The 26,922-nt window shown below is 39.9% G+C and overlaps 1 protein-coding gene and 4 non-coding genes across 6 annotated transcripts in view; 4 read left to right on the plus strand and 1 right to left on the minus strand.

The window, feature by feature from the left end:
• NOP58 (NOP58 ribonucleoprotein) overlaps window positions 1-26,064 on the plus strand; it is a 47,521-nt gene extending 21,457 nt beyond the window's left edge. For both annotated transcript variants that reach the window (XM_053596562.1, XM_053596563.1), the window contains exons 5-15: window positions 3,926-4,062; window positions 6,484-6,548; window positions 8,824-8,958; window positions 10,395-10,540; window positions 11,752-11,878; window positions 14,386-14,549; window positions 17,242-17,376; window positions 18,037-18,098; window positions 21,435-21,568; window positions 24,606-24,736; window positions 25,777-26,064. In XM_053596562.1, the coding sequence (XP_053452537.1) occupies window positions 3,926-4,062; window positions 6,484-6,548; window positions 8,824-8,958; window positions 10,395-10,540; window positions 11,752-11,878; window positions 14,386-14,549; window positions 17,242-17,376; window positions 18,037-18,098; window positions 21,435-21,568; window positions 24,606-24,736; window positions 25,777-25,827 (1,287 nt within the window). In that variant the 3' untranslated portion in view covers window positions 25,828-26,064. The remainder of the gene's footprint in view (window positions 1-3,925; window positions 4,063-6,483; window positions 6,549-8,823; window positions 8,959-10,394; window positions 10,541-11,751; window positions 11,879-14,385; window positions 14,550-17,241; window positions 17,377-18,036; window positions 18,099-21,434; window positions 21,569-24,605; window positions 24,737-25,776) is intronic.
• Window positions 6,672-6,778, minus strand: LOC128590937 (U6 spliceosomal RNA). Its single transcript, XR_008381397.1, has one exon. It is a non-coding gene; the product is annotated as a U6 spliceosomal RNA (small nuclear RNA).
• On the plus strand, window positions 10,597-10,678 carry LOC128591091 (small nucleolar RNA SNORD11B). The gene has a single exon (XR_008381520.1). It is a non-coding gene; the product is annotated as a small nucleolar RNA SNORD11B (small nucleolar RNA).
• Window positions 12,312-12,395, plus strand: LOC128591090 (small nucleolar RNA SNORD11). The gene has a single exon (XR_008381519.1). It is a non-coding gene; the product is annotated as a small nucleolar RNA SNORD11 (small nucleolar RNA).
• On the plus strand, window positions 22,481-22,587 carry LOC128591004 (U6 spliceosomal RNA). Its single transcript, XR_008381457.1, has one exon. It is a non-coding gene; the product is annotated as a U6 spliceosomal RNA (small nuclear RNA).
• Window positions 26,065-26,922: the final 858 nt, after the last annotated feature.

Genomic DNA, 26,922 nt, shown 5'->3' on the forward strand with positions numbered 1-26,922 from the left:
AGAGAGAGAATAGGACATAAAAACAAATTAGTCTTTCCATATCATGAGGCATTGTGCTAATGTGTGTATGTCAGAGAATCTCTTCTGAGATCTAAGAGGAAGTTTCTCACAACTAGAAGTAAAAGGTCTTCCCCCCACATCAGTCTAGCCTTAGAGACATTCTACTAGTGACATATGCCTCTTTCCCAGAAAAAAACAGTGAGGTGTTCTATGGGTTAACAACATAGTTTTTAGTTTTATTTTATTTATTTATTTTTTTTTGTAGAGACAGAGTCTCACTTATGGCCTTCGGTAGAGTGCCGTGGCCTCACACAGCTCATAGCAACCTCCAACTCCTGGGCTTAAGCGATTCTCCTGCCTCAGCCTCCCGAGTAGCTGGGACTACAGGCGCCCACCACAACGCCCGGCTAAGTTTTTAGTTTTTAAAAAATAAAATAAAATCCTGCATTTTTATAAAAATTGATAAAAATAATATTTCGAACTATAGAGTCACCAGAAGTACACAGTTACCAAAAATGCACACACTTCCCTTGTAATCTCCAATACTTTCAGCTATTTCGACCTGGTCTGTTTTGGCATCTCCGTTCTGTGAGGGTTATTCCCCTTGCCAGTACTAGCTTTCCCCATTTTCCCTTTGGATGCCTTCTCTCCCTTTGCAGGGGCCTTTTTAGGCTTGGGCTCTGGCTTTGGAGGAGCAGGTTTAGCAGACAACCTTACGGATCTTCTCTGTGGTTAGTGTTTTGCCTTGGCATTGTCTCCTTTGGCATCCCCCCGCCTTTCTCTGGGGCCTGGTGATGGCACTGGGATGTAGGCACTGGACTTGGGGATGTTGTTGCTAGACATGAAACATAAAATGAAAGTAGAAAGAGTAGAAGAGTAGCCTCCGAGATATGGAAAGCAGAACCATTCCATAACTAGTTTGGATGAGTTTGATCTTCAGTCACTGCAATAGATATTACCATAAGAGGGGCTGGGTGTAGAGGCTGAGGCAGGTGGATTGCCAGAGCTCAGGAGTTTTAAGACCAGCCTGAGTAAGAATAAAACTCCGTTTCTTGGCTTGGCACCAGTGGCTAAGGTGCCAGCCACATACAGCTTAGCTGGCGGGTTCGAATCTAGCCCCAGCCCACCAAACAATAATGATGGCTGCAATCAAAAATAGCTGGATGTTGTGGCAGGCACCTGTGGTCCCAGCTACTTGGCAGGTGGGGGCAGAAGAATAGCTTGAGCCCAGGAGTTGGAGGTTGCTGTGAGCTGTGATGTCACAGCACTCTACCCAGGGTGAAAGCTTGAGGCTCTGTCTCAAAAAAAAAAACAAAAAAGATAATCACAATAAGAGGTTAATTGCCAGGCATGGTGGCTCATGCCTGTAATCCTGGCACTCTGGGAGGCCGAGGCAGGTGGATTGCTTGAGCTTAGGATTTTGAGACTAGCCTGAGCAAGATGGGAGACCCTGTCTCTCAAAATAGCCAGGCTTTGTGGCAGGCACCTATATTCTCAACCACTTGGGGTGAGACTCTATCTCCAAAAAAAAAAAAAAGGTGAATTATCAATGATCATAAACATGCCTCTGGGGCGGCACCTGTGGCTCAGTCAGTGAGACGCCGGCCCCATATACCGAGGGTGGCGGGTTCAAACCCGGCCCCGGCCAAACTGCAACCAAAAATAGCCGGGCGTTGCGGTGGGCGCCTGTAGTCCCAGCTACTCGGGAGGCTGAGGTAAGAGAATCGCCTAGGCCCAGGAGTTGGAGGTTGCTGTGAGCTGTGTGAGGCCATGGCATTCTACCGAGGGCCATGAAGTGAGACTCTGTCTCTACAAAAAAAATAAATAAATAAATAAACATACCTCTGTTGTTGGTCTTTTGGGGTTGGAAAGAACTATGTGAAATGGCAATCATGTGCTAAAGAGAATTAAGGGGGTTTTGGTAAGTTAGGATTGTTGAAGTTTATATAAAAATATTAACTTCCACTACTATCAAGCAGTAGTTTTCTGCAATATCAAACTCTATTTTGTCTTTTATTCTTTGTTTTTCTTTGAGACAGTGTCACTTTGTCACCCTCAGTAGAGTGCTGTGCCGTCACAGCTCACAGCAACCAAGTCTTGGGTTAAGCCTCTTGCCTCAACCTCCCAAGTAGCTGGGATTGTAGGCACCCACCACAAGGCCCAGCTATTTTGTTTGTTGCAGTTGTCGTTGTTTAGCAGGCCCAGGCCGTGTTCAAACCTGCCAGTCTTGGTGTATGTGGCCAGTGCCCTAACCACTGTACTACGAGCTCTGAGCCAATATCAATCTCTATATCCTTTGAAGTGTTCATGAATCATATTTTTCTGTTAGAAAACCTAAAGTTTTAGCATATTATAAAGTGAGCAAATGTTTTCAATATCTACAAAAGGAAGCATCATTCTGAGTTGAGTCCTGGATATATATGTTATACTCAACAGAGTTAAAAGCCTGAAGACATATTATATATAAGCATTACTGCTTTAGTGGGTTTGTACACACGTATGAAACACGACACTAAAAGGCACACAGAGGACATATTGCTTAATGACAGGATTATATTAATTTTATCTTTTCAGTTTTTGTATCTAAGAAATATTTAATACTATCAGGTATAGTATGCTCAGTAATATAGTATGTCTTTGGATGTCTGTCATTTCCAAGCATGAACTAGAACTATGTAGATCTATATGGAGGAGTTAACAACAGTGCAAAGTAGAAAAGCAGAGGTGTATAAGAAAAAATTATTACCCTGTTTGTGGGGTATAAAGGATTTAAAATGTATTTTTAAAGATTTGAGTGTGCTTGTGTCTACATAGACACATTAACTTATGTATGTATATGGAAGTATTTAAAGGACACTTAATACAGTAGAACCTCCATAGTTGATCAATTCCCTACACTAACCACCTCAAGTTGACCAAATTTTCACAGACTGGACATGTACCATGTGTATGGACCAGTACACTGTGCCAAGTTCCCTATCACCTCCCGTATGTTGATTAGTTTGTTACAGTGCCTTGGATAGTCAACTTAGAGGTTCTACTGTACTTAGCTTTAGGGAAAGGGCCTATGGCTTACTGGCTTACATCAGTATATTTTTCTTCTTTTTTTTTTTTTTTGAGACAGAGACTCAAGCTGTTGCCCTAGAGTGCTGTAGTGTCATAGCTCACAGCAGCCTCCAACTCGGGCTCAAATGATCCTCTTGCCTCAGTTTTTCTATTTTTAGTAGAGATGAGGTTTTGCTTTTACTCAGGCTGGTCTAGAACTTGTGAGCTTAAGCATTCCACCTGCCTTGGCCTCCCAGAGTGCTAGTATTACAGGCGTGAGCTACTGCACCTGGCTAGTACCCTTCTGGCACTTTATATAGCCTTGGAGTTTACTTCAACCAGGAATACACTGGATTGTTTTATACGCTAAAAACTATACTTTTCCCAGTTACTTAGAAGGCTGAAGTTTGAAGTTGGTGTGAGCTATATGACACCATGACAGTCTGCCCAGGGTAACAGAGTGAGACTCTCTTTAAAAAAGAAAAAAGAAAAAAAACTATACTTTTGTGAAACTGAGAAATGTGTATATTTAAATCAGTGCTATATTACCATTTAAAAAATAACATCAGGATGGGCGGCACCTGTGGCTAAGTCGGTAAGGTGTCGGCCCCATATACCGAGGGTGGCAGGTTCAAACCCAGCCCCGGCCGAACTGCAACAAAAAAATAGCCGGGTGTTGTGGCGGGCACCTGTAGTCCCAGCTACTTGGGAGGCTGAGGCAAGAGAATCGCTTAAGCCCAGGAGTTGGAGGTTGCTGTGAGCTATGTGATGCCATGGCACTCTACCGAGGGCCATAAAGTGAAACTCTGTCTCTACAAAAAAAAAAATAAATAACATCGGGAACTTTTTTTATTTAATACAGATGTTCTTACACTTGTAGGAAAAGCTGAATCTCAGTTGCATCCATAGTCCTGTTGTTAATGAACTTATGAGAGGAATCCGTTCACAAATGGATGGATTGATTCCTGGGGTAGAACCACGTGAAATGGCTGCTATGTGTCTTGGATTGGCCCACAGGTGAGAATTACTAGAAAATGTTCTAAGAAGTCAAAAATGCTAATTTAATCCTAATAACAATCTTAGAAGGAATAAAGTAGTAATATCCTCGTTTTACAGATGAGGAAACTGCTAGCCAAAGTCAATATAGCTGGTAAGTGGTAAAGTCAGGATTTAAACCTCAGCAATCTAGCTCCATTGCCTTGACTTTTAAAATGTCATCAAAGGGAAAAAATAATTTCACCAAAGGAATTATCTAGTCTTGAATCTTACATTTCTTGGATTTTCTGCTAGGTCACGCACTTGCCTTCTCAAATTCTCTCATGTGGTCTCTTTTCCACCATTTGTCTGTATTGATTGTTTCACTCTGGTTTTATTTTTATTTTATTTATTTATTTATTTTTTGAGATAGAGCCTCGTTCTGTTACCCTGGGTAGACTGCTGTGGTATCATAGCTCACAGCAACCTCAAACTCTTGGGCTCGATCTTTTTTTTTTTATTATTATTTTTTTTTAATTTGGCCGGGGCTGGGTTTGAACCCGCCACCTCCGGCATATGGGACCGGTGCCCTACCCGCTGAGCCACAGGCGCCGCCCGATCTTTTTTTTTTTTTTTTTAAGTTTATTTATTTATTTTTAATTTTTTTTTGGCTAGGGCCAGGTTTGAACCTGCCACCTCTGGTATATGGGGCTGGTGTCCTACTCCTTGAGCCACAGATGCCACCTGGGCTCAATCTTCTTACCTCAACCTCCCAAGTAGCTGGGACTATGGTTGCCTGCCACAACTCTCAACTTTCTTTTTTTTTTTTAAGAGACAGAGTCTCACTTTTATCACCCTCGGTAGGGTGCCATTGCATCACACCTTACAGCAGCCTCCAACTCATGGGTTTAGGCGATTCTCTTGCCTCAGCCTCCCTAGTAGCTGGGACTACAGGCGCCTGCCACAATGCCCGGCTAATTCCCAATTATTTTTAGAGACAGAGTCTTGCTCTTGCTCAGGCTGGTCTCAAAACTCCTGAGCTCAGATGTGAGCCACTGGGCCCAACCTTCTCTGATTGTTAAGATTTTGGAATGAGGCTAAGAGGATTACATTAACCCTACATATTTAACTACATGTCCCTTAGGATAAGCATTGTTTCTATGTTATTATATCTGTGTTAATGAAAAGCTTGATAATCTATGAAATTGAACTAAAAATAACAGCATTTATGAACAAAATAGAAAACAGATAAAATCTTGTAATTAGAAACTCATTAAGATTTATTCATTAATAATCCTAATAAAATTATTATTGTAGTTTAAAAGATCTCTTTATATTTAAAAAAATTTTAGGTACAAACCTTAAAGAAAAGGTTTTAAGAACAATTTTAAAGGTAAGCATAGATAGCTACTCGAGAGGCTGAGGCAAGAGAATCGCTTAAGCCCAGGAGTTGGAGGTTGCTGTGAGCTGTGTGAGGCCACGGCACTCTACCGAGGGCCATAAAGTGAGACTCTGTCTCTACAAAAAAAAAAAAAAGGTAAGCATAGATTGATGAAAGGTTTGAAGCTGCTCAGTTACAGATAGAAGACCAAAAACGGTAAAAGTGAGGAAGAACTTTTTTAAAAGGCACTTCCAAGAGAGAATCTTAAATGAGTCAAGATCCAAAATTGTAATTAATCCTCATTGTGTGTGTAGCAGTGGTTCTCTATCAAGGGCAATCAGGTGTCCCTTGGGGGATATTTGGCAATGTCCACAGACATTTTTGGTTATTTTAACTAGGGACAGGGTAGGGTCTGCCACTAATATCTACTGGGTAAAAGTCAGGGATACTGCTAAAGGCTAAAATAAGAACTATGAGGGGCAACATGTCAGTAGTACTGAGATTAAGAAACTGTTCAGATGTTAAGAGTGCTGTGAATTTCATACCTGGTAGTATAAAGCTTTAATGTGCTGCTTAAAATGTCACATAAGGCATTATGACTTTTTTGCACTGTGTAGCATTATCCTTCATTTGTCATACATACATATAAGCTAATACATGTCATAGATAATAGAAATATACATTGCAGCAGAAGAGATTTTTTTTTTCTTTTGAGACAGAATCTTACTCTGTTGCCCAGGCTAGAGTCATACGGTGTCATCATAGCTCACAACCTCGAACTCTTTTGACTCAAGCAATCCTCTTGCCTCAGCCTCCTACGTACCTGGGACTACAGTGTCCACCACAATGCCTGGGTTATTTTTCTATTTTTAGTAGAGATAGGATCTTGCTTTTGCTCAGGCTGGTCTCTGAGCTGAGCTCAAGCAGTCTTTTTTGCCTGCACCTCCTGTGGTGCTAGGATTAAACAAGGATGAGCTACCACACCTGGCTCAGATGCATTTTTTATAATGTGTACTTCATAGGACCTTCCTAGTTAACTGATTTTCTTTACTATTACTAATTATTTTCCTCTTTTTCTCCAGCCTGTCTCGCTACAGATTGAAGTTCAGTGCTGACAAAGTGGACACAATGATTGTTCAGGCAATTTGTAAGTATTGTACATATGCAGTGCGATTTATTGGCTCTAATCTTCATGCATTTTTCCTACTATTAAAACTGTATTTTTTGTGGTTGAGAAAGAGATAGGAGATTAGCTAGAACTTTTTTTTTTTTAAATATGGAACGCTTCACGAATTTGCGTGTCATCCTTGCGCAGGGGCCATGCTAATCTTCTCTGTATCATTCCAATTTTAGTATATGTGCTGCCGAAGCGAGCACAGCTAGAACTTTTAGTAAGTGATAAGTAAAGTAGATAAATTAGAAAATGCAAAACTTAAAAAATTGGAAAACTACCCATAATTTGATTAGTTGGAGATAATATTGGAGATATAGTAGCAAAATTGTGGAAACAACTCAAGCAGATAACTTGAGTTGTTACATAACTAAAGCAGTTACATAATGTTACATAAACTGATTTATTCATGTTTGTGACAAAAATGTTAAAACTAAAACCACAGGTGGAATATGTGTAGTTACATATTTTGCTTTTTGTTTTTATAATAGGTTATTACACACATGACATTACTTTTTTATTTTTTTGAGACAGAATCTTGAGCTGTTTCCTTGGTTGAGTGCCATGGCATCATAGCTCACAGCAACCTCTAATTCGGGCTTAAGCAATCCTCTTGCCTGTTTTTCTGTTTTTAGTAGAAAATGGGGTATTGCTTTTACTCAGGTTGGTCTCAAACTTGTGAGCTCAAGCAATCCTCCCACCTCAGCCTCCCAGACTGCTAGGATTACAGGCGTGAGCCACCATGCCCAGCCTAAATGTTTTTTAGAAACAGCAAAATCTTATTTCCCAGTTTAACAAAATCTCTTTTAAGTAGTAATTCTGTTCCTAGATATATATCCAAAGGAATTAAAAGTAGGGACTCAGGCAGGCACACAGTGGCTTATACCTGTAATCTGCCCACCTGGGAGGCTAAAGTGGAAGAATCAGTTTAAACCAGAAATTCAAGACCAGCCTGAGCAAGGTAGTGAGACCTGGTCTTCACAAAACAGTTAAGGAAATTAGCAGGGCATAGTGGCACCTAGAGTCTCAGCTACTGGGGAGGCTAAGACATGATGATCTCTCTTTTCTTTTTCATTTTCATTTTGAGACAGAGTCTCACTTTGTCACCCTCAATAGAGTGCTATGGCATCATAGCTCACAGCAACCTCAAATTGGGCTCAGATGATTCTCTTCCCTCAGCCTCCCAAGTAACAGGAACTACAGATTCCCACCACAATGCCTGGCTATTTTTAGAGACAGGGTCTGGCTCTTGTTCAAGCTGGTCTTGAACTCCTGAGCTCTACTAGTACACCCACCTTGGCCTCTCAGAGTGCTAGGATTATAGGCACGAGCCACTTCCCCCTGCCTCTGGGTGATCTCTTGAGCCCAGGTATTCAGGGATTCAGTGAGCTGGGATTGTGCCATCATACTCAACCCTGGGTGACATATAATGATCTGTCTCTTAAAAAGGAGGGGAAAAGAGTCAGTTCCTTATATACCCATGTTCATAGTAGCATTGTTTATAGTAGCAAAACTGAACTCAAATATCCATTAATAAGTAAATAAACATAGCGTCTCGTATGTAGATTGAGCATCTGTTATCCAAAGTCCAAGCTGCTCTAAAATGCGAAACTTTTTGAATGCTGTCATGAAAAGTGGAAAGTATGTAAAGTTACCTGCAGGCTGTGTACTTAAGATGTATATGAAGCATAAATGAATTTCAGATTACCTATATGGACTTTGAATTTCATCTCCAAGGTATCTCATGTGTATCCAGGTATTTCAAACCCTGAAACTATTCTGGGTTCCCAAGCATTTTGGATGAGATACACCCAACCTGTATACACAATGGAATGTCACACAGCCTTAAAAAGGAATTTAGTTCTAAGACATTCTGCAACATGGATAAATCTGGAAAATGTACTGAGTGCAGTAAGCCAATCACAAAAAGACAAATACTGCTTGATCCCACTTACATGAAGTACCTAGAATAGGCAAATTCACAGAGACAGAAACTAATACAGTGCTTATATATATAGTACTATATTACCAAGTGTTGAGAGGTAAGATTAAAAGCAGTTACTGTTTAATGGGTAAAGAGTTTTAAATTTGAAATGGTAAAAATGTTCTGAAAGTAGTGAATGTTCTTAATGCCACTAACGTGTATATTTGAAAATGATTGATGGTTAGTTTTATGTATACTTCATGTATATTTTACCACAATAAACCCCTTTTCAAATTCCTGATTTCTTTTCATTCTAATCTACTGCAGCCTTGTTAGATGACTTGGACAAAGAACTAAACAACTATATTATGAGGTGTCGAGAATGGTATGGCTGGCATTTCCCTGAATTAGGAAAAATTATTTCAGATAATTTGACGTACTGCAAGTGTTTACAGAAAGTAGGTGAGTGATTTGTTCATCCTTTCGTTTCTTTTTTTTTCTTTGTGAGACAGAGTCTCAACTCTGTGGCCCCTGGGGGTGGGGGTAGGGGTGGAGATTGAGTGTTGTGATGTCATCATAGCTCACAGTAACCTCAAATTTTGGGGGTCAAGCAGTCCTCGTGCCTCAGCTTCCCAAGTAGCTGCCCAGCACAACACCTGGCTAATTTTTCTATTTTAGTAGAGATGGGGTCTCACTCTTGGTCAGGCTGGTCTCAAAGTCCTGAGCTAAAACTGTCCATCTGTCTTAGCTTCCCAGCAGAGTGCTAGGATTACAGTTGTGAGATGCTGGTACCCAGCCATTCTGCCTCCCCGCAAAGTGGCTTTTTGTGGTGAATATCATTAAATTTGCCATTAATAGGGACAACTGTAGGCTATGGGAAATCCTGTAATAGAACATTTATAATACCTAATAACTGGCCAGGCACGTGGCTCGTGCCTACAATCCTAGTGCTCTGGGTGGCCAAGGTGCGTGGATCATTGAGAACAGCCTGAGCAAAGCAAGACCCCTTTTCTACTAAAAATAGAAAAATTAGGCTTGGCACTTGTAGCTCAGCAGCTAGGGTGCCAGCCATATACAACCCAGAGCCAGAAGGTTTGAATCTAGCCCAGGCCTGCCAAACAACAATGACAACTACAACCAAAAAAATAGTTGGGCATTGTGTGTGTGGGGGGGTGCCTGCAGTAGCAGCTACTTGGGAGGCTTAAGACCAAGAGTTTGAGGTTGCTGTGAGCTGTGACGCCACGGCACTCTACCCAGGGCGACAGCTTTAGACTCTGTCTCCAAAAAAAAATAAAGGTAGAAAAATTAGGTGGTCACTGTGGTGAGTGCCTGTGGTCCCAGCTACTTGGCAAGGAAGAGGCAAGAAGGATCGCTTGAGAGCAGGAGTTTGAAACCCACCAGAGCGAAAGACCCTGTCTCTAGTAAAAATAGAAAGATGAGCCAGGCAAGATGTTACACACCTTTAGTTCCAGCTACACTGGGGGTTGAGACAGGAGGATTGCTTGAATCCAGGAGTTTGAGGTTGTGAGCTAGGCTGAGACCATGGTGCTCTAGCCTGGGTAACAGCAAGACTGGGGAAGAAAAAAATGTTGTCTGTGGCATTACTGTTTATTCCTATCTTTAATTTTTTCCTTTTCTGAAATAAGTTTTTGTGAAATATTTTGTCTTATTTTGACTTCTTGATTATTTTTTGGAGGGAGGTGATGGGGAGAAATATTACCTCTAAAACCAAACCTTTAAATAAGGGAGAACCTACTAGGTCAAACCTTGTTTACTTTCTGTTTTGTTTAGGCATCCTTTTCATTGGCTTATCTCTACTTTTTCTTTTGACTATTTGGTGGATTTTAAATAATTTTTTGAAGAGTGATTCTCCCTCATCCTCTGCAAACATTCTGTAGGCGATAGGAAGAACTATGCTTCTGCCAAACTTTCTGAATTGCTGCCAGAAGAAGTTGAAGCAGAAGTGAAAGCAGCTGCAGAAATATCTATGGGAACAGAGGTTTCAGAAGAGGACATTTGCAATATTCTGCATCTTTGCACCCAGGTAAATTATACTTCTGGTGAATTTAGTGGTGTTGCTAACTGTATCATGATAGTTTTTGATGGCAGTGATGATTTTTACACTTAGCGTTCACCTGATAAATATGAGGGTGTTCAGTCACTACCTCATCTGATGCCATCATGATTTATATATTTCAAAGGAGGAAATATGTACTAAGATGAAATAATTTCTCTTGTTAGCATTGGCTGAATAATAAATTAACCAAAAATCCCATTATCAAGGTGGAAAAATATGGGTTGAGTTATTCTGAGTTTTATGTCTAGGGCTTGCAGCAGGTTTTTTATCTTCAAATTTGTAAATATACAGGATTCAACAGAGGTAGTGACACAGATATCTGTTCCTTGGAATCCTTTAAAATACATACAGTAGCCCAGTGGTTCTCAACCTACCTAATGCCGCACACCTTTAATACAATTCCTGTGGGTCACGACCCACAGGTTGAGAACCGCTGCAGTAAGTCAGTCGTGGTGGCTTACACCTGTAATCCCAGCACTCTGGGAGGCTGGGAGGCCAAGGCTGGTGGATTGCCTGAGTTCAGGAGTTGGAGACCAGCCTGAACCAGAGCAAGACCCCATCTCTAATAATAGCCAGGCGTTGTGGCAGGTGCCTGTAGTCCCAGCTATATGGGAGGCTGAAGTGAGAGAATCAATTAAGCCCGTTTGAGGTTGCTGTTAGCTATGACTCCACAGCACTCTACCCAAGGTGACAAAGTGAGACTCTGTCTCAAAAAATAAATAATAAAAGAAAATACACATAGAAATGTTGTCTAACATTTCAGGCAGTGTACCAGTGGTTTATATATATTATAATGAAATCCTCATAATAACCACTTTACAGAAAACTGATAATAAAAGTAGTTAATGTGGGCAGTGCCTATAGTTCATACACCAGGGCTGGTGGGTTCAAACCCAGCCTGGGCTAGCAACAAGGTGCCCGTAGTCCCAGCTACTTGGGAGGCTGAGGCAAAGAACCGCTTAAGCCTGAGAGTTTGAAGTTGCGGTGAGCTGTGACATCATAACACTCTACCCAGGGCAACAGTTTGAGACTCTGTGTCAGAAAAAAAAAGAAAGTAGTTAATGTACCCAGGGTCATGTAGCTACTGTTTGATAATTTAAGGCTGTAGTGCTTTTATGAATTTTATACTGTTTTGCTCTTAATGTATTTGTGACTTAACTCATTTTCTTTATTCCTAGGTAATTGAAATCTCTGAATATAGAACCCAGCTCTATGAATATCTACAAAATCGTATGATGGCCATTGCACCCAATGTTACAGTCATGGTTGGGGAATTAGTTGGAGCACGGCTTATTGCCCATGCAGGTGATGGTTTTAATGTAATTCGTAAACATGAATTTGTAGTTGAGTTTTCTTACGAGGTTTTTGTTTTGTTTGTTTTTTAACTTTACAGTATCTAAAATAGTTCTGTTTTTTTTGTTTTTTGTAGAGACAGAGTCTCACTTTACCGCCCTAGGTAGAGTGCCATGGCGTCACACGGCTCACAGCAACCTCCAGCTCTTGGGCTTACATGATTCTCTTGCCTCAGCCTCCCGAGTAGCTGGGACTACAGGCGCCCGCCACAACGCCCGGCTATTTTTTTGTTGTTGTTGCAGTTTGGCCGGGGCTGGGTTTGAACCCACCACCCTTGGTATATGGGGCTGGCGCCCTACTCACTGAACCACAGGCACTGCCCTAAAATAGTTTTAAATAACTAACAAACCAAATAGATGGTATTTGAGTGAGGGCTAAGGGCCAAGTGTTCAATGATGATTTTTATTTGTTTGCCTGATTTCCTTTTGGATAATGGAGGCATTTTTAGTCACTACCTCTTCTGAGACACTTGTGGTCCATTATTAGAAATTTGTCGTATTATAATGATCGTATGGGGGAATTAAATCAGTTAGCATTTTCAGAATATTAAAAACCCATCAGATCAAGATTTGAATGCAATTTTAAGAAATCACAAATGAGGCCAGTAATCCTGTAATCCTAGCACTCTGGGAGGCCAAATCCAGTGGATTGCTTGAGGGTACAGATTCGAGACCAGCCTGAGCTAAAGCGAGACCCGGTCTCTACTAAAAATAGAAAAACTGAGGCCATAGGATAGTTTGAGCCTGAGTTGGAGGTTGCTGTGAGCTATGACACTATGGCACTTGACCCAGGGCAATAGCTTAAGACTGTCTCAAACAAAAAAAGAACAAAGAAAAAGAAAAGAAATCGCAAATTATATATACTCTTCATAAATTATCTCAGTTTCTATTGAGTATGTTTTAATGTATTTGACTTTCAAAAATTTTATTAACTGATTTATAATGAGCAAGTATGTTGATACTGTAAGGATAATATGCTACCATTAAAGTGCTATGTAATTGAATGTCTGCAAATAAAAGGAAGTACCAATTTATTATTTTATTTTCCTGGAGACATTATTATAAACTGTCACAACAAATCTCACTAGCTACATCAAAGTCTTTAAAATGGAATAACCCCTTTAGCTGCATTATTAATCGGACAAATAATTTCATTCAAGTGACCTGAAATATAAGATTCGTATGTATGACTAAACTTGTAGCATAAGAGATATTGGGCTTAACAAAGAGATGTGTTTGTTACACTTTTTAAAATGTCTCTAGTGGTTGAGTTCACAGTGTTAATCTTGAGTGTGTTTTCTAACATATTCTATGCAGAAAATGCAATCACTAAATATCTGGGTGAATTCTTATTATAACAATGCTGCCCCACACTGCCCCTGGATGTCTGAAGCCTTGGATAACACAGCCCTACACTGAATATGCTGTGTTTATTTCTGTACATATATACCTTGATAAAGTTTAATTTATAAATACAGTAGTAACTTTTATGCACAGTAAGAGATTAATAATAGTGACTAATAAAATAGAATATAACAATAGGCCAGCATCACTACTCTTACATTTGGGGGCCATTATTGAATAAAGTAAGGGTTACGTGAACATAGGCACGGCTGTGCTACATGAGTGGGAGGAATACTAAATGACGAATGGGCAGCTAGTGTATTCATTTGTAGATAACACTGGACAAAGGGATGATTCATGTCCTGGGCAACCTGAGTGGGACAAAAGATTTAAAACTTACAAATTGTTTATTTCTGTAATTTTCCATTTCCACACTGTAGTTAACCGTAAGTGATTGAAACTACAGAAAGTGAAACCGTACATAAGGAGGGACTACCATGTTATTTCTAGTCTTATCTCTACCTAATCCATTATGTGAAAGAACAGTGGCAACTAAAATTTGTTTTCTATCACATAGTCAGGGTATTGAGATGTCTTGATAGATTTGTTTATTTGTAGGTTTTTTTTCACCTTATTAAAGCAGTAGAAGCTCGGTGCTTGTAGCACAGTTATTACAGCACCAGCCACATACACCAAGGCTGGCAGATTTGAACTCGGCCTGGGCCAGCTAAATAACAATGACAACTGCAATTAAAAAAAAAAAAAGCAGTAGAGATATAGATTAATAGATGATAGAGATAATACCCAAAGTCTCAGAAATTGGCTAGATTGGTATATATGTAGCATTTATATCACTCCTGTAGCATGCTGATGGAATTTAGAATAGTAATACTGTCTCAGGCTAATAAGTAACATTGAACCCATAAGCTTAACTTTCAGTTTTTCTTAGGCATTCATTACAAACCTCTGGTTATGCTAATGAAAGTCACAGGTGAAACATCAGAAATGTTAGGAAATTCTGGGTAGTGAAATCCTGGATACGTGAGATATTTATTTATTATGGTGGCTATGATAATTACACTATGGGTCTTTGTAACTATTATTTTTCTTCTGTAGGTTCTCTTTTGAATTTGGCCAAACACGCAGCTTCTACAGTCCAGATTCTTGGAGCAGAAAAGGCACTCTTCAGAGCCCTCAAGTCTAGACGAGATACGCCTAAATATGGTCTCATTTATCATGCTTCACTTGTAGGCCAGACAAGTCCAAAACATAAAGGAAAGGTAAGTTACAGTTCTGTGGGTTTTTTGTTTTTTTTTTTTTTTTTTTTTTTGCAGTTTCTGGCCGAGGCTGTGTTTGAACCCGCCACCTCCGGCATATGGGGCCAGTGTCCTACCCCTTTGAGCCACAGGCACCGCCCAGTTACAGTTTTTTCAAGAGTAGGGTTTAATCTTTTTCTTTTTATTCTGTACAACCTATTTTTCTTTTATAGTACATATCAAAACTTTCCGTTACCTCTTTCTCGTTAAATAAAAGTGAATTCTTTAAATAAAAAAACATATTTATACACTAAAAAAAAGGTTGGGAGAAATCATTGGTCCAATTAAAGACATTTTCTTCTCTATTTTTTTTCTAGGATCCATCTGTGGGTAGCATAGCAAAAGTATTCTGTGTGTCAGGAATGCCATTTTAACAATATTAATTACAAAATGCTAAAACATTTTGAGAGAATGTTATTAAATAAGTGTGAATATCTACGGTTGATAAAACTAAGGCTTAGGTAAATTAAATCATTTCAGTCTTTGTAGGATACATAATATAACAATTAAAATGAAATTTGATAAAATTCAGATCAGAGTGATATGGGAAGTAAAGGTGTCAGTAAAATAAAATGTTAATTAATTGTTTGAGGACCTGATCAAACTAAAAAGCTTCTGCACAGCCAAGAACACAGTAAAGCAAGCAAACAGCCATCAGAGTGGGAGAAGATATTTGCAGGTTATGTCTCCGACAAAGGTTTAATAACCAGAATCCACAGAGACCGCAAAAGTATAAGTAAGAAAAGAACAAGTGATCCCATCACAGGCTGGGCAAGGGACTTGAAGAGAAACTTCACTGAAGAAGACAGGTGCACGGCCTACAGACATATGAAAAAATGCTCATCATCTTTAATCAGAGAAATGCAAATCAAAACTACTTCGAGATATCATCTAACTCCAGTAAGATTATCCCATATCACAAAATCCCAAGACCAGAGATGTTGGCATGGATGTGGAGAAAGGGGAACGCTTCTAGTCTACACTGCTGGTGGGAATGCAAATTAATACATTCCTTTTGGAAAGATGTTTGGAGAACACTTGGAGATCTAAAAATAGATCTGCCATTCAATCCTATAATTCCTCTACTAGGTATATACCCAGAAGACCAAAAATCACATTATAACAAAGATATTTGTACCAGAATGTTAATTGCAGCCCAATTCATAATTGCTAAGTCATGGGAAAAGCCCAAGTGCCCATCAATCCACAAATGGATTAATAAACTGGTGGTGTATGTACACCATGGAATATTATGCAGCCTTAAAGAAAGATGGAGACTTTACCTCTTTCATGTTTACATGGATGGAGCTGGAACATATTCTTCTTAGCAGAGTATCTCAAGAATAGAAGAAAAAGTATCCAATGTACTCAGCCCTACTATGAAACTAATTTATGGGTTTCACATGAAAGCTATAACCTAAGAAAAGGGGGATGGGGGGAAGGGGGAGGTGAGCAGAGGGAGGGTGATTGGTGGAATTACACCTGCGGATGCATCTTAACAAGGGTATATGTGAAACTTAGTAAATGTAGAATGTAAATGTCTTAACACAATTAACTAAGAAAATGCCAGGAAGGCTATGTTAACCAGTATGATGAAAATGTGTCAAATGGTCTATAAAACCAGTGTATGGTGCCCCATGGTCGCATTAATGTACACAGCTATGATTTAATAAAAAAAAAAAAATTGTTTGAGCTAATTTTAGACAAAAGTTTTGTTCATAATACATAATCACTTAACTCTTACAAGGGAAACTGAGCCCTGATCTTTATTAGCTTAAGACTCACTTCCTGCTTGAGAGACCTGGTGACTCTTGAGAATGGCATGATTGGCCTCCAAGAGAAAGTGTGTATGTGAGGTGTGGCAGTAATAATTAGGATATTCTCTAGATTCCAAAGGTCTCTTGAAACTGAGGCAGAGGTTGTGCTCAAGGTCTGTGGTTTTGCAAAAACAAAAGGTGGAGACGGTTTATCTGACCTTCTCATATCCTCCATAATCTGTGCTAATGTTGGGCAAGCAGCTTTTGTCTCCTCCTCCCCTTTTTTTTTTTTTTGAAGAGACAGAGTGTCACTTTATGGCCCTCGGGAGAGTGCCATGGTCTCACACAGCTCACAGCAACCTCCAACTCCTGGGCTTAAGCGATTCTCTTGCCTCAGTCTCCCAAGTAGTTGGGACTACAGGCGCCCGCCACAATGCCCGGCTATTTTTCGGTTGCAGTTTGGCTGGGGCCGGGTTTGAACCCGCCACCCTCGGTATATGGGGCTGGTGCCCTACCGACTGAGCCACAGGCGCCGCCCTCCTCCTTCCCATTTTATGATAATACGCACCCGACCTTTTACTCACGAGGGTTCCTTCCAGAGGTCCTAGGTCCCTGACACAGACTTGTGTCAGGCCTCTTCATTCCTTTGCACTAAGACCCCATCATCTGGTGATACCCAGACTCTTTTAAGCTTTTATATTGTGGCCCAGATTGAAGTGATAGGTGGTTTGAGTTGCATGACTCAATATTTTATAATTCCTAATTCTAAACAAGTCCTAGGATAAATGCTAATGTGATGACTTTCTATAATTTTCTTATGAATAAATTATTGAGGATTTTTACTTCTCAACTTGGAATATATTCTGATTGATTGCCTCCAACTTCATATTTTCTATTAGATTTCTCGCATGCTGGCAGCCAAAACTGTCCTGGCTATCCGTTATGATGCATTTGGTGAGGATTCCAGTTCTGCAATGGGAGTTGAGAACAGAGCCAAATTAGAAGCTAGGTTGAGAACTTTGGAAGATAGAGGGGTAAGAACCAAATCCTGCCTATTGCGGATAATGTTAATCTGTCAAAAATCAATAAACTCTTGAGTAGATTTATGAGCTTATTTTACTGCTAGCTAGTTTTATTTTGTGATACTTTTTTTTGTTTGTTTTTTTGAGACGAGAGTCTCACTTTGTCACCCTTGGTAGAGTGCCATAGCATCATAGCTCACAGCAACCTCAAACTCTTGGGCTCAAGCAATTCTCTTGCTTCATCCTCCCAAGTAACTGGGATTACAGGCACCCATCACAATGCCCGGCTATTTTTAGAGAGAGGGTCTTGCTCTTGCTTAGTCTGGTCTCGAACTCCTGAGCTCAAGCAAACCATTAGCCTCAGCCTCCCAGTTTGCTAGTTAGGATTATAGGCATGAGCTACTGCTCCCAGCTTTTGTGATACTTTTCAATATGCCTGTAGATTATTTTTGTGCTTCCTGTTAACAATTTCTTATATTAACCAAGCATTGCATATTGAATAATGTTTGCCGTTAAGATATGCTATTGGAAATAACATAAAATAAAGTTGTAATAATTAAAAATAACAAAAGAAAATTAGTAGGAATTGCTGCTTGCTTGCCCACTGATTGATTATACTGGATTATAAAGAGATAATGACTTTAATTTATAATTTTCCTTTTTTAATCTTAGATAAGAAAAATAAGTGGAACAGGAAAGGCATTAGCAAAAGCAGAAAAATATGAACATAAAAGGTGAGTATATTTGGGGTTATGGGTAAATGGTTTCTGTTTATTTAAATGTTAATTATTGATAAGAATGGTCTATTGTAAAGTTTAACTCAATATGCCCCTAGGAATTTTTTTTTTTTTTTGGAGACAGTCTCACTTTGTCGGAGTGCCATGGCATCACAGCTGATAGCAGCCTCAAACTCTTGGGCTCAAGCAATTCTCTTGTCTCAGCCCTCCAAGTAGCTGGGACTATAGGCACCTGCCACAATGCCTGGCTATTTTTAGACAAGAGGCCTCGCTCTGGCTCAAGCTAGTCTCTCTAACTGGTGAGCTCAGGTAATACACACACACACACACATATATATATATATATTTTTTTTTTTTTTTTTTTTTTGAGACAGAGCTTCAGGCTGTCGCCCTAGTTAGAGTGCTGTGGCATCACAGCTCACAACAACCTCCAATTCCTGCGCTCAAGCGATTCTCCTGACTCTACCTTCCAAGTAGCTGGGACTAGAGGCGCCTGCCACAACGCCTGGCTATTTTTTGTTTATTTATTTATTTATTTATTTGGTTTCAGCCGTCATTGTTTGGCAGGCCCAGGCTGGATTTGAACCCGCCAGCTCAGGTGTATGTAGCTGGCACCCTAGCCACTTGAGCCACAGGCGCCGAGCCTTTTTTTTTTTTGTAGAGACAGAGTCTTACTTTACCACCCTCAGTAGAGTACCGTGGTGTCACACAGCTCACAGTAACCTCCAACTCCTGGGCTTAGGCAATTCTCTTGCTGCAGCCTCCCCGGTAGCTAGGACTACAAGACTACAAGTGCCCGCCATAACACCTGGCTATTTTTTGTGGCAGTTTGGCCAGTGATGGGTTTGAACCCGCCATCTTCAGTATATGGGGCCAGCGCCCTACCGACTGAGCCATAGGCACTGCACAGTAAAACCTGTTTTAAAAAATAATGCAAATAAAGAAGACAAGTCTAAAAATGGCTGCCATAGGCTTGGCACCTGTAGCTCAAGTGGCTAGGACACCAGCAACATATTCCAGAGCCGGCAGGTTCGAATCCAGCCCGGGCCCACCAAACAACAATGACAACTACAACCAAAAAAAAAAAAAAATAGCCCAGTGTTGTGGTGAGCACCTGTAATCCCAGCTATTCCAGAGGCTGCAACAAGAGAATCGCTTAAGCCCAAGAGTTTAATGTTGCTGTGAGTTGTGATGCCACGGCCCTGTAATGGGGGCAGCATAGACTCTTGTCTCAAAAAAAAAAAAAAATGCTCGTCATTAACCCAACCATTTTTGATGTTAGGAGTGTTATAATCCTTTATAAATTTCTTTTTTGAGACAGAGTGTCACTATGTCGCCCTTGGTAGAGGGCCATGGCGTCACAGCTCCCAGTAACCTCCAGCTCTTGGGTTTAGGCTATTCTCTTGCCTCAGCCTCCTTAGTAGCTGGGACTACAGGCACCTGCAACAACTCCTAGCTATTTTTTGTTGCAGTATGGTCCGGGACCAGGTTCAAACCCGCCACCCTCGGTTATATGAGACCAGCACCGTACTCACTAAGCCACAGGCACCGCCCCTTCATAAATTTCAATAGTAAAATCTTAGGCTATAAGTGGGTGAAGAGAGGTGTATGTAATATTATCAATTATAAATATGTATTTAAATATATATTGAGAAAAAATTTTTCTGTTTTCTGGAAAGGAAACCAATATTAATATGAGCATTAATATTTTTTGTTTTCAAGTGTTCTCTGGTAGCCTTATATTCTACAATTTTTAAAGTCTATAGTTCATTGTCTTTAGGTGACAGTCTGGGGTTTTTTGTTTGTTTGTGACAGTCTCATTATGTTGCCCTTGGTAGAGTGCCATGGCGTTACAGCTGACAGGAACCTCAAACTTTTGGGATTAAGCGACTCTCTTGCCTCAGTCTCATGAGTAGCTGGGAGTACAGGCGCCCATCACAACACACAGTTATTTTTTGGTTACAGTTGTCATTGTTCAGCAGGCCCGGGCTGGGCTTGAACCTGCCAGCCGGTACCCTACTCAGTGAGCTACAGGTGCCTAGCCAGTTTTTGGTTTTTCTATTGTTAGTAGAGACGGGGTCTCGCTTTTGCTCGGGCTGATCTCAAACTTGTGAGCACAGGCAATCTACCCACCCCAACCTTCCAGAGCGCTGTGATTACAGGAATGAGCCACTGTGCCTGTCCTGTTTCTTTTTTTCTTTTTTTTTTTTTTTTTTTTTTTTTTTGTAGAAACAGAGTCTCACTTTATCGTCCTCGGTAGAGTGCTATGGCTTTTACACAGCTCACAGCAATCTCCAGTTCCTGGGCTTAAGCGATTCTCTTGCCTCAGCCTCCTGAGTAGCTGGGACTATCGGCGCCTGCCACGATGCCTGGCTATTTTTTTGTTGCAGTTTGGCCGGGACTGGGTTTGAACCCGCCACCCCATTGTTTCTTAAATTATAAATGTTTTAACCTAAAAAAAACTCATGCATCTACAATTTCTGGTTCTGAACAAAATTTTATGCTCCTGTGCCATTATGCTTATCCCTTTAAACACATGCACTTGAAGCACCAATTATTAGAATTAGTTCACCTTTCAGTGTTAGCACTGATTTCAGTGTTTTCTTTTTTGATACAGAGTCTCACTTTGGTGCCCCCCATAGAGTGCCCTGGCTTCTAGCTCACAGCAACCTCTAACTCTTGGGCTCCCAAGATCCTCTTGCCTCAGTTTTTCTCTTTTTAGTAGAGATGGGGGCCTCGCTTTTGCTCAGGCTGGTCTCAAACTTGTAAGCTCAAGCAGTCTACCCGCCTCGGCCTCCCAGAGTGGTGGGATTACAGGAGTGAGCCACTGAGTCCAGCCGTTGTAGGGAATCTTTATCCATGCTTATTTCCTCTTATTTCTCTGCCTCTTGGGATCTTGTGATGAAGACTTCTTCATTCAGCTTAGTTTAGATATTTTTCTGGGGGTTTTTTTCTTTTATACCTTCATTCAATTATATGTTTTAACAATTGGTTCAGTTTTCACTTCCTTAATGTTAGTCAGTTGTAAAGAGATTTTCTCTTTTCATTTCCCCCTATTCTGATTGTTTCCTGTATCATAATAACTACATTGATTACTAACTCAGAATTCATTTAGCTCACCACTTCTTGAATGTGATTGACCTACTTGAAAAATATTAGTACTTTTACTTTTGGAAATGATTAATCTTCATAAACTACCCAAAGCTAAAATGAAACATCATTGTATGCTTATGTAAGTATTTTCTAATGGCATTTTCTTCATGTCTCTTGAGAATTATTTCAATTTACAGATAAAATTGTAGAAGATTTTCTAAAACTCTTTGGCTCTTTCAGTGAAGTGAAGACTTATGATCCTTCTGGTGACTCCACACTTCCAACCTGTTCTAAAAAACGCAAAATAGAACAGGTAGATAAAGAGGATGAAATTACTGAAAAGAAAGCCAAAAAAGCCAAAATTAAAATTAAAGGTTAGTTTGGATTTTTTTTTTTTTGATGCTGTGTATGCTAAAAAAGTATAGACTTTGTAAGTCTTAGACATACGAGCCATTAAAGTTTGTAAAACAACCCCCATATTAAAAGCTAATGGTATTTTAATATTCCATTGTGTTCTTTGGAAATAGGTTAGATATTATTAGATTTATCAGACTTCACAGGAGAAGCTTATCTTTGAATATGCAGAATTAAATATTTTCCTAAGAGTACCAAAACTGGAGTTTCTACCACATGAATGAGTTCAAGAATTAAAATAGGAGGAAGTAAAAGGAATATAGTTTCTAAATTGGTTGCTGAAAACTTGTTTCTTGCTAGAAATGAATGTGGAATCGATTTTTTTCATTGTTGTGTTATATGGAGTGGACTAGAAGAATAGCATACTGGGTAGCCTGCCATCATACTAATAATATATTTTTTTTTTTTTTGTAGAGACAGAGTCTCACTTTATGGCCCTCGGTAGAGTGCCGTGGCCTCACACAGCTCACAGCAACCTCCAACTCATGGGCTTAAGCGATTCTCTTGCTTCAGCCTCCCAAGTAGCTGGGACTACAGGCGCCCGCCACAACGCCCGGCTATTTTCTGGTTGTTTTGCATTTTGGCCGGGGCCGGGTTTGAACCCGCCACCCTCGGTATATGGGGCCGGCGCCCTACCGACTGAGCCACAGGCGCCGCCCCATACTAATAATATTTAATAGGTGTTTACCAATGAACTTTGCTGTCTTGTAAAGCCAATGAGCAAGTACCCTGCCTCCATTTACTAGTTGTACCTGCATTTATTGAGCATCTGCCAGGTACTCTTAATAGGAAAGTAAAGCATTAAAGCAGTAATTGCTTTACCTTAGTTTCTAAGTTGCTTGGTGGTCTAACGTGTACTATCACCAAATGTAGTGCTTGTTGTGGCAGCACATATACTAAGGTTGGAATAATAGAAATAACATTAGCATGGGCCCTGTTCAAGGTTGATACACATATTTATGAAGTGCTCCCTATTTTTATTTATTTCTGAGGTAGAATCTATTGCACCGGGCTAGAATGCTATGGTGTCATCATAGCTCACAGTAATCTCACACTCCTTGGGTTCAGGTGATTTTCTTACCTAAACCTCCCAAGTAGTTGGGATTACAGGCATGTTTACAACACCCAGCTAATTTTGCTATTTTGAGTAGAAATGAGGTCTCATTCTTGCTGAAGCTCAGAGCTCCTAAGCTTAAGTGATCCTCCTGTCTCAGCCTTCCAGAGTGCTAGGATTACATATAGGCATGAGCCACCATGCCTGGCCATGTTTTCTATTTTTAAAGTGCCTGAAGTGATGGATACCCCAGTTACCCTGATTTGATTAATTGACATTGTATGCCTGTAACAAAACATCACATGTACCCTATAAAGATATACAAGCATAGGCCCAGGAGCAGTGGGTCATGTCTGTAATCCCAGTGGATCACCTTGAGCAAGAGTGAGACCCTATCTCTTCTAAAAACAGAAAAACTAGCTTGCCGTTGTGGTGGAGACCTGTAATCCCAGCCACTTGGGAGGCTGAGGCAAGGGGGATTGCCCAAGAGTTGGGAGATTGCTATGAACTAGGATGCCACAGCACTACCCAGGGCACAGAGTGAGACTTTGTCTCAAAAAATAAATAAATAAAAGAAACACATCATAATACATATAATTACATAATAATTAGAACAAATATAGACTCTTACCTTGGATAGAGAAAAAACCAAATTACTTAACATCTATGCTTCTATTTCCTTATTGAAAAGTAAATCTCCAAACCTATTGATTAAAACACCAAACTCTAGATTTGTATCCAATTAACTTGTCATACTTACCTGTCACCCCACAATTTTCCTCATCTCACACATGGCAACTCGAGTTGCTTTAGCCATCAACCATCTCTCTTATAAACCAAATCTGTTCTGGTATGAAATCTTCTAAGTCAGCAGTTCTCAGCCTGTGGGTTGCGACCCACAGGAACTGTATTAAAGGGTCATGGCATTAGGAAAGTTGAGAACCACTGCTGTAGGTTGTACTTTGAAAGAATGGTAGTAATCACAGTGGGACCACCCGTAGCTCTCTACCCCTTCCTTACTTTACCCCAGCCACAACTGTCCTACTTGGTATTTCCTGAACTTGCTATCTACCCTGTTTCCCCGAAAATAAGTATTTTAAGGTGCTCTCAAAGATGCGCTTGGTCTTATTTTCAGGGGACGTCTTATCTTTCCTGTAAGTAGGTCTTATTTTCGGAGGATGTCTTATTTTTAGGGAAACAGGGTAGTTCCCCAACTTACCTTTCAAAAAACCATAGAATTTTAGCATTTGCTTTCTTTCTACTTGGAATATTTTCCCTCCAGATCATTCACTCTCCTCTCTTTTAGATATCTGCCTATCCATTCTGTCTAATGTGTCTGTATATACTCTCCTTTCCAAGGTATTATTCCTTGGCTTGGATTACTATCTGTTATATAATGTATCATCTATTTTATGTTTCTTCAACTCTCCCACTAAAAATAAGATGGATGACAGCAGAGGGTTTTCGTTTTTATCTGTTTTGTGCCTTGTAGTCTCTAATTGTTGACAATAGGATCCAGCATATATAGATGGTACTAAATAGTATTAGGTCAGTTAATTTCTAATGATAGTTACCTGTTGAGTTCCTATTCTAAGCATTATACTTAGTCTTCTGACTTCAGACCACAAGTTCTTAATCATTTCTAGTATAATAGATTTTTTTTCCCAGAAAAAGCTGGAGATCAAATGATCTTTGTTTTTAATCATGATTTCTGTACCTCCTTGTGTGAAAAGATTAAATTACTTCTCTCTCAGCTTGATATCACATGTAAAGTTAATGGTTTTGGATAATGTAGGCCTTGAAGGACCTTTCAAGTTATAAAATGAACATAATAAACATTGATAGCTGGTGTTAGTGATAAAAAATGGACTCAAAAGTTTTGAGGAGGAATGAGGTTGATACAGTGTTAATTGGTTGCATCTTTATGCTTGCTGCCTATTTAGTTGAAGAGGAGGAAGAAGAAGTAGAAGAGGAGGAGACATCTGTGAAGAAGAAGAAGAAAAAGGATAAAAAGAAACACATTAAGGAAGAACCGCTTTCTGAGGAAGAGCCATGTACCAGCACAGCAATTCCTGTATGTCTGTTTGTAAATAACAGTCCTCTTTTGACACGGGCAGGATCTTCTTTTTTTAATCTATTCTTTGCATCGGAAATGAGTAGGCTTTTTTTTTGTTTGTTGGAGATGGAGTCTAAATTTTGCGCCATAGCTAACAGCAACCTCAAATTCTTGGACTTAAGCGACTTTCTTGCCTTAGCCTGCCAAGTAGCTGGGACTATAGGCACCTGCCACAATGCCCGGCTATTTTTAGAGATGGGGTCTTGCTCTTGCTCAGGTTGGTCTTGAACCTGTGTGCTCAGGCAGTCCACTTACCTCAGCCTCCCAAAGTGCTAGGATTACAGGCGTGAGCCACCATGCCTGGCCATGAGTGAGTAGTTTTTTTTTTTGGTTTGTTTGTTTTGAGACAGAATCTCAAGCTGTTGCCCTGGGTAGAATGCCATGGCAACCTTCAACTTGGGCTCAAGCAGTCCTCCTGCCTAAGTTTTTCTGTTTTTAGTTTTTCTTGCTTTTACTCAGGCTGGTCTCAAACTCATGAGCTCAAGCAGTCCACCTGCCTTGGCCTCCCGGAATACTGGGATTATAGGCGTGAGCCATTGTACAACTTTTTTCTTTTCTTGTTTTTTTTTTTTTTTTTTTTGTGACAGTCGCAGGCAAATTTTAGCTCATAGCAACCTCAAACTCTTGGGTTCAAGTGATCCTCTTGCCTCAGCCCCCCCCGCGCCCACCATAAAAAGTCATTACCCAAATCTAGAATCTTAGAATATGATTTGTTAGGGCAGCGCCTGTGGCTCAAAGGAGCAGGGCGCCGGCCCCATATGCCGGAGGTGGTGGGTTCAAACGCAGCCCCGGCCAAAAAACTGCAAAAAAAAAAAATATATATATATATATATGATTTGTTAAAGCTCACTTTTACGGGTGTGGTTTTTATATCTTATATTTTAAACATCTTTCCACTGGGTATGTCTTCAAGGAAAATTCTTTTGCATGTTGTAGGGAAAAATTCTTACCCCTATAATTACAGCTCTTTGAATAGCATTCTTGTTTGTTATTTCCAGAGTCCAGAGAAAAAGAAGAAAAAGAAAAAAAAGAGAGATAATCAGGACTAAAGAAGGGATTCATAATTGTATCGCCTGGACACATCATGCTTATGATTCAGTTGGGAGTATACCAGAGATGTTCTCTGGTATACATAATCCAGGGATGGTTGAATGAAACAAAGTGATTAATTATCTATAACTTTTAAAAGAACCTATTTGTGTCTTGCCATCAACTCTGTTAACCATATTATGTCATCATTTCTTAGAGTCTTTGATAACACAAATAAAATTTTCTTTGTATTTTAAGGCAGTTCTGTGATCTCTATATTTTAGGCAGAGGATCTTTAGCCCTTTATATGGCTCCTGGTGATTATTGTTTGGGTAATTATAGGTGAAAAGTGAGAGTTGTTAGTGGTTAATTTGAAATTTAGCCTTTTGGAGGGCAGTGGTTAGATAAAACATTCAAGAAATTTGATCTAATAGGTTTCTCTTGCCTTTTTGGAATTTATTTCTCCTCTTTTATGCTACCTTTCTGCCTCTGTATTTATTTAAATAAAGATTTGAATAATCTTTATTTAAATTTAGATGAGCAAAACTTCTTGGTATCTATTCAGAAGTTGGAGAAAACTATCCATAACTTTATTTACTTTTTTGCGATTCTAAAAGGTACATAAAAATAATTTTGAATCTAGACCTCAATTTATTCTTAAAATAATCTAAAATAACTTTTTTTTTTTTTTTTTTTTTTTGTAGAGACAGAGTCTCACTTTATGGCCCTCGGGTAGAGTGCCGTGGCATCATACAGCTCACAGCAACCTCCAACTCCTGGGCTTAAGCGATTCTCTTGCCTCAGCCTCCCGAGTAGCTGAGACTACAGGCGCCCGCCACAACGCCCAGCTATTTTTTGGTTGCAGTTTGGCCGGGGCCGGGTTTGAACCCGCCACCCTCGGTATATGGGGCCGGTGCCTTACCGACTGAGCCACAGGCGCCGCCCGATCTAAAATAACTTTTAAAGTAAAGAATGGGGAATAGAGAAAAATTAAGAATGGTGGGAAAGTGTCACTAGGAGGAATAAGGTATAAATCGGAACATAGAATAGCAAAGAGAAATCTTTCTGAAAGACTGTTTTTATATGCAAACAGAAGCCCCATAGAGCACCATATC

Source organism: Nycticebus coucang, chromosome 7, assembly GCF_027406575.1.
Source record: "Nycticebus coucang isolate mNycCou1 chromosome 7, mNycCou1.pri, whole genome shotgun sequence".
NCBI lineage: Eukaryota > Metazoa > Chordata > Mammalia > Primates > Lorisidae > Nycticebus > Nycticebus coucang.